Here is a 7,911-nt window from a genome sequence, read left to right on the forward strand (position 1 = left end):
TGGCACACGGGTGACTTGGTGATGGGAAACCCGCGGGGACTACAATTGAGATGGAAAAAAAATGTACAAAATGATGTAAAAATAAACTGTTATAATAAAATAAAAATAAAAATAAAATAAAATAAAATAAAACATTGTTGGTCACAATGCTAATTCCATTTGTAAAGATTGCTGTAATAGAATACTTGATTCTTTTATACCCTTGGAAAATTTGTATTTTTAGTCAAAGGTATCCCTTGATGTTTAGACTAGAGTAGGTCCTGAAATGTTCCACTAAGAAATTTACAGTTGAACTTCTAAATCTTATCAGTCTACTTCTGATCACTTCCTTACACACTACCATTTTATTTGTTGTGGCTCAGCTCTGAAAGTTCACGTAGTAGAGAGTGTGGAAACTTCATGAGCCATACACACAGAAATGAAGGCAGAACAATATTTGAGAAGTATTCTTATATAATGAGTTGACCAGTTAACACCCAATTTCTAAAATAACCTTATGCTGAATTTCTTTTACAATGCTAGTGTTGGTAAGTAAAATTCAGACTGACCACATTTTATTCTTTGTAGATGCCTGGAATTTGACCCCTGATATATTTCACTGAACACCTTAAAAAGCTATGTAATTTAATTGATACCTTCCATATGTTGGTCTGTTGTTTTTGTTTTTTTTTGGCTTTTTGGTATGTGTCCTTGAAAGGAACTAGTAGCTTAGAATCCAATGGCAAAATTAAGCCATCCTTGTAATATCTGTGAAGGGATGGCTATAGGTGCAGAGCAGAAATGGCCATAGCTCTAGATCTAGACATTCTTACAAGTTTTCACTGGGAGATTTTCCACATTGCAAAATTTACCACTGGGCAAGAATCCTGATTGCCTTATACTTCAGAAGATAAATGTAGCTGTATAGTTATTCTGTGGCCAGAGATGCCCACATTAACATTTTGTTTCATATCTTCCTTTCAGTTGAAGAAGAAAACTGTTCTATGTTGTTTTGATGTTGTTTCTGATTTCTAGGCAAGGTACTAAATGGAAAAGTCACTACTCCTGAAATATATAAAGTACAAAGTGGTAAACACCCAATAAAGACATTTTGCTATTTCTCTGTTTCTACAGAAACTCGACATATTGCATGAAGGTGTCAATGTCCTTGACTGTTGCAGAGAATGAATCAGGCCTGTGTTACAATAGCAGGATCCGCTATTTAGAAAAATCTGAAGTCACTAAAAGAAAGGAGATCTCCTGCCCAGACATGGATGACTTTAAAAAGTCCGATCAGGAGCCTGATGTTGTGTGGTACAAGGTAACTCAATATGTTGTCAAATGTATTTTTTTCCTTATGTCAATAGCTGGCTTGGGGCTAGGGAAGGGGAAAGATATCATTCCTAGTATTTGGTATTAGATATTTTACTGAGAAGACTCAATAGATCCACAACGAAATAATTCAAGCACGTGTCTCTTATATGCCACTGGTTTTCATACACTTCCATCAGTAGTGTTCAGAAGTCATCTCATCTCCAACTGCTAAAAATAAGTAAAATCTCCCGTAACCCCCAACTTATGGGAACACAAGTGAAGATTTAAGTAACACAAAGCAATTATATGCAGGCCATAGGAATATTGCTTATTGTGAGGAAGAGGTCTGGCATTAAACCTAATAGTACCTACAAATAATAGCAATTGTCATCATGGTCTACATTGTAAGAACCACCATTGTCTTGCAGGCAGGAGAAATGGGCCCAGTGGAGAATGTCAGAAAACTGGAAATAATGTTTTTTTTTTTTTTTTTTCTGCAAATAAGTCACACTGACAGGTTGAACAGAAGAAAGTCGAGTGAAGGAACTAATGACAGAGACTTGTTTAGAGTTAAGAGAACTGACAAAGGAGGGCACTGGGATCCTCTAACAGGACTGAGTACGTTTCTTCATGCTGAGCCACAGTGATTGACAACACAGTGAGGTTTTATATGTGACTGCCAGAAGTCACCTAGGAGGTTTTCTGCTCAGGTGCTATCAGCATTATTAGAACCAAGTATAGACGTTTGATTCTATAGGGTCTGATGGACCCTCAGTCCCCAGGGAAATCTAAATTCTAATATACAATGGTCATATGTTTTTGCGTTTGCAATCCTTTCTGCCTTCATACCTGCGGGAATCTCATTCTTAGACACAGAGATCCTGGTCTGAGCAAGGACTTCCAAGCTCTGTGTGATTGGTCCCCCCCCACACACTTTTTTTTTCCTTCCTTAATTAACATTCTATTCTGACCGATAAAATGAAATGTGATGTTCAATGTGCATAAATACAAACTACCCATAATTCAAGGGATCCCTCATATCATCATAAGCTTTACTAGTATTTGCTAGGCATATGCTATGTGCCACTCTGTGTGCTAAGCTTGGTCTCTGCGTTATCTCTTGGACCACTCAAATCAACTGTGCGGAGGCAGCTGTTCTCATTTAATAGTGATTAAAAAAAACTCAGCACGTTGGCCCTCCCTGGTGGCGCAGCGGGTTAAAGCACTGCACTGAGAAGCTAAAGCCACTTCCACATGAGTTTGATTCCCGCCTGCCCCTGAGGTGACCACATGGTGCGGCAGACCTCTCCTGACCCGCCCGCTGCTCCCCTCAGCAGTGTACTTCGTCGATCTGCCTATTCTGCTCCCCACTCTGTCTCTGGTGAAGCCTCTCACCGCCCCTGAGCCTCTGGCCTGTACCCCAGTTCTGTATGTACAAACAAATAAATCTTTAAAAAACAAAACAAAACAAAACTCAGCACTAGAGGAATGTGAAAATTTACCCAGAGTTATTTAGCTTAAGAAAGGCTGGTTGAGTATTCCAGACTGTGTGGCTCCAGAGTTCACTTTCTCAACCATTACCTCTCTTGCAGTGGGCCTGGGGCTACAGCCAACCTTGATCTCCTTCATCTCAGGTACTTCTGTCAGTTGCAGTACTGATACAGAGGAGCCCACAGAAAGAGGAAGAAGACTTTATTTAGTTTTGTTTTTAAGGAAGGGAGGTTAACAGCTAGGAGTAACATCCAGGCCGTTAGCTATTAATCTCCTAAATTACTCTTATACTTTTGTCTGGTTTTTCTGTACAATTATTCCTTCCTATCTCTAGACATTCACTATCATCATTGTACACCAAAGCAGTTTTTTCTTTGGGAAATGCTGACCTTCACACTTTCTTTGACGTAGATCAACAATGGTGTAGTAATGGCTTTTCCAGTTCTGCCAGGATGATTACTATTTTTATAGAACTTTACAACTGATAAATAATAATCATAATGACAAGTGATATTTGTTGAGTTCTTATCATATGCTAAATATTGTTTCAAGTACTTTCAGTAGGTTAACTCAATCTCTAGAATTATTCTATGAGGTAGGGATCATTATGATCCCCATTTTAGAGAAGAAATAACTGGAGACTCACACAAGTTAAGTAACTTAAAAAAAATCATAAAGTAGTTGTGATTTGCACTTATACTAATGGATCAAGATCATCAACAGAACAAAAAGTTAAAGAGCCCCGACAATACTAAATATATTGTTAACCCAGTTTCTCTCATAAGTTTTCAGGAGAATCCCTGGGGAAAAATGTATTGATGTATTAGGAAAATGTTTCCATTCTCAGACAATATTTCAATAATCTACTTGCTTGTCATATAGTCTGGGCATTAACCTACCAGGCTGCGCATTGAGGTGTTATAATCTGGCTATCACAATGTAAACTAGAGAACACTCTGCCAGTTTTCATTGCAGTACACACCCGTGGACCAAACAATAAACAAAGAATAGTCTACATTTTTCTTTCTTGGAAATTGTCTCCTCCACCCTGACAGGGATGCTTCACATGTCAGAAAGACGTTGACTTTTCTCTGCTATGAAGACTTCTGTGGAGGAAAATAACAGAAAAGTCTGGAAAGTCCACTCTGAGCTCTGTCATTTTTATGAGTTACTAGGAGAGGAAACATGAGTTCACCTTCATGTCTCTAAGGTGTTCTTTTAGGATTAAAGATTCAAATAAACCTTTGTCCTTACATCTTTCCAATCACAGATGACTGATTAAATTAACTCTGTAAAATCAAGCAATTTCTTTAATGTTAAAAACAATAACTATCAATTAAGACAGCTAGAAAGCAACCTTCATTAATTAACAAAAAATATTAAAAATCAACTAAATGTCTTTTATTCTCTTAAAAAAAATAGAGTAAAAATAAGTACTCTTTCTGCACATGTAGCTTACATGTAAACAAAGGTCAAAAACTCCAAGGGCCGGAGGAGTCACTTAGAACAGTGTAATATTGTTCTTCTGGGCCTAGATTGCTCAGTTTGACTCTCAAAAACCTCTTGCATAAATATCTTTTTTACTAAACTTTAAATTTACAACAATAATTAGTCAACACATCCAAAGTTAAAGATGAACAATGTGTTGTCTCCAGTGATTTTCTTTTATTGAGGTGCCATTGGTTTATAGTACTATATGCGGTTTAGAGGTGCAGGATCACATTGGTCAGCCGTGGAGATTATCCTTACCTGCACCAAGGCAGCCAGAGTGCTTTGCGCCCACTCCCCATTTTGCTGTCCCCCCACTTCTCTGGTAGCCTCAGTTCTATAGCCAGATTTCTGGGGTTTGTTACTGGTTTGCTTTTATCTGATCCTTTCTTGTGTTTCTCTATATTCCACATATAAGTCACACCATCCTATATTTGTCTTTCTCCTTCTGACTTATTTTGTTTAGCATAATCTCCTCCAATTCATCCATTTTTTTCAAAGGTCAAGTAGTTATTTTTTATTTAAAACTGAATTATATTCCATTGTGTATATACCACATCTTTCTAATCCACTCATCAGTCTTTGAGCACTGTGGTTATTTACATAGCTTGGCTGATGTAAATAGTGCTGCAGTGAACCTAGGAATGTATATATCCCTTTGAATTAGTGTTTTTCATTGTATTGGTAGATACCCAGGAGTGGAATTGTCATAGGGTCCGCTAGCCTAGCTGCTATGGAACATAATATGGTGATTCCTCAAAATATATATAGTGTGTTGACAGTCAAAAGAATGTGTTACATGAGCTTTTGAAATAAATATAATAAATATAGATATAGATATAAATATCTATATCTATCTCTTTCTCTCTATACATATACATGTATATATGATATATATCATATATATATCACATATGCATTATCATATATACATATATATATATATATATATATATAGAGAGAGAGAGAGAGAGAGAGAGAGGAAGGTAAGAGTTATGTGTAAGGGGGCTCTATACCCCCTGTATTTGCTTCAGAGGCTATAGGTTCACATCTCTACAAGTGTATGTTTCCACACCACACCAATCACCCAAGCACCAGTAGTCGTCCACCATTGTCCAGTGTGCTGCCTTCCCCCTTTGCTGCCCACTCCCATCTCCCTAAATCCTCTCCTGTAGTTTTAGTTCTTTAGATTTCAAAGGTTTGTGTATTTTTGGTTTGCTTTTGTCTGTCCTTTGCTTTGTTTCTTCTTACTCCACATAGGAGTGAAGTCATTCGGTATTTGTCTTTCTCCTGACTTATTTTGCTTAGTGTAGTGGAGAGACTATGATTTTAGGCTTCCCCCCTGACAGTATATGAATGCAGCTTCCACATGATAATGGAATATAAGGTTAGTGTTTGTACAAACATTCAAATGAGATAAAGTTTCATTTCTTTATTGAACTCAAAAAACACTGGAATAACTACATTATTCACTGAGAAGTCCAGTTGTCACCAAAGTTGAGTCCCTTTACCTTCATTTGTAATATAGAATCCCCCTAACTTAAATAGTTCATTAACAGTTAAGATACAGGGGGTGTCCCTGATGACCCAAGGGGTTAAGTCTCAGCACTGCATCCCCAGCTAGTGAGCTGACCCACATGGCACAGCATACCTGTCCTGTCTCTCTCACTGTCCCCCTCAAAAGTGTATTTCAGGAGATCTGTTTGTTCTGTTTCCCACTCTGGTGAATCTTTTCCCCCTCCCTGTACCTCTGGCCTACACTCCAGGCTCTTGTATGCATTTCAGATATTTATCAATTAGGATACTATAAATGATTCCGTATAAATTTATTCATTCATTTGCACAGCTGCTCAACACGTACTTTTGGGGTACCAAGCATGTACTAGGTCACACACTAGGATTGGGCTAGTAAAGTGACCAAAATAAAACATTTTTCTGGGTCCCTCCCTGATTGCCTAGGGGTTAAGTCTCAGCTTATTCTGTGCTACAGCCTGGGTTCAATGCCAGGCCAGGGAGCTGACTCACATAGTGCAACAGACCTCTTCTGTCTCCCCACTGCTTTCTTTTGCAATATATTTTAGTAAAATCCTCCTGTTCTGCTCCCCACTTTGTCTCTGGTGAATCCCCTCTCTCTTTCCATGCCTCTGCCCTACACCCCAGTTCTATGCATAAATAAATAAATCTTTATAACAAAGCATTTTCCTGCTTTCATGGTGGAAGGTAGGTACGTCAGCAGCTTCTTCTCATGAAACAGCTCCATGAAGAATGAGTACTACCTGATACAACAGCATTTGTATGAAGTGAAAAATAGCAGGCATACTTCTCTTTTAAACCATAGACGTGAATATTTTTGCAAAGGAAATTTTTCTAAGCTGTACTACCAGTTAATATTTGCATAGTAGATAATAGCTGACAGCAAACTTCTTTAAATCTTTTTATATTGGTCTGATGTACAAAATGATAATATGGCTCAGTGAGGTTATTTGATGAAATTTGCTGTGGAGTTGAACTGTTCTGGGGCCCATGTGACTAAAGGTGGAGGTGCACATCAGTGTCGGTGTGCCTGGATGCTGGTGACTCTCACTAGTACCGCAGATGCAGCGGCCTTCTGGGGTGCTGTTCTGCTTCTTTTCCATAAAATGAAGCTTGCACTCAGGATGGCTGAGCGAGTCAATCCTGGTTTTCTTCAAGCTGCAAAGGGTGTATGTGGAGGGGGCTGTATCTCCTCTAGCTGAAACTCATCAGTTAGTGAAAGTAGGTGAGGCTACTTATTGGAGGCTTTTTTTTTAGTCTTTTTACAGATGGCACCTCTGAAATTGCTTATGGAAGGTCACATAGCTAACACATGGCCAATTTTGTCTTCAAATCCTGAACTTCTGACTTCTTACAACATTATAACACTTCTCTGATTGCTCTGTGAAGTGCATATCTTAATACACTTGGATCATTGATGTAAACAGAATTTTCTATAAAAATTGTTACTTTGGAAACAGTTCCTAAAATCCTTCTGAGGGAAACTTTCAAGGCTCTAAGGGTTCAAAGATATTCAAATAAACTAGAGAGGATTTCTTCAGATCAAATTAGGAATAAGTATATGAAATTATATAATTTCATAGTTACCTTAGAGTGCATTCACACAATCACTTCTCTTATACTCAGGGCCTCAAAAAACAATATTTTGTTCTATGTCATTTTGTTGTAACATTGATGTGAAAAAAGCAATCCTGGCCTACATTTAAAAGAAGTTATTCAAGTACCTATTTTCATTATTGTCTTTTTGCTTAAAGTAGCAGTTTCTAAAAACCTATTGACACTTTTTAAGTGAGGACTTCTGTGCTACATATCTTAATAGTTTTTGATGTCTAGTTTTAAATCTCATGTTGCTCAAAAGAAAATCTTAAAGGAGCATGCATATACCAGTAGGGGAATTGCATTATTGCATATTTTTCATTTCCACCTACAAATATTCAAAGGCTTTATAGGGCTGGGAAAAATCTGTCTTCTCATACAGTTAAAAAAAAAAGACAATAATTCAGTCAAATTAGTGCAAACGTGTACATTTTATATATATATATTTTTTAAGATTTATTTATTTGTGCATACAGAACTGGGGTACAGGCCAGAGGCTCAGGGGCGGCG

At 37.7% G+C, this 7,911-nt stretch overlaps 1 protein-coding gene across 1 annotated transcript in view; it reads left to right on the forward strand.

The window, feature by feature from the left end:
* Nucleotides 1-7,911, forward strand: part of IL1RAPL2 (interleukin 1 receptor accessory protein-like 2) — a 921,055-nt gene that overhangs the window by 473,078 nt on the left and 440,066 nt on the right. The window contains exon 3 of the mRNA XM_004685671.1: nucleotides 1,114-1,300. Within this exon, the coding sequence (XP_004685728.1) occupies nucleotides 1,114-1,300 (187 nt within the window). The remainder of the gene's footprint in view (nucleotides 1-1,113; nucleotides 1,301-7,911) is intronic.

This window comes from Condylura cristata, unplaced genomic scaffold (assembly GCF_000260355.1).
Source record: "Condylura cristata isolate star-nosed mole 26May11 unplaced genomic scaffold, ConCri1.0 scaffold00019, whole genome shotgun sequence".
NCBI lineage: Eukaryota > Metazoa > Chordata > Mammalia > Eulipotyphla > Talpidae > Condylura > Condylura cristata.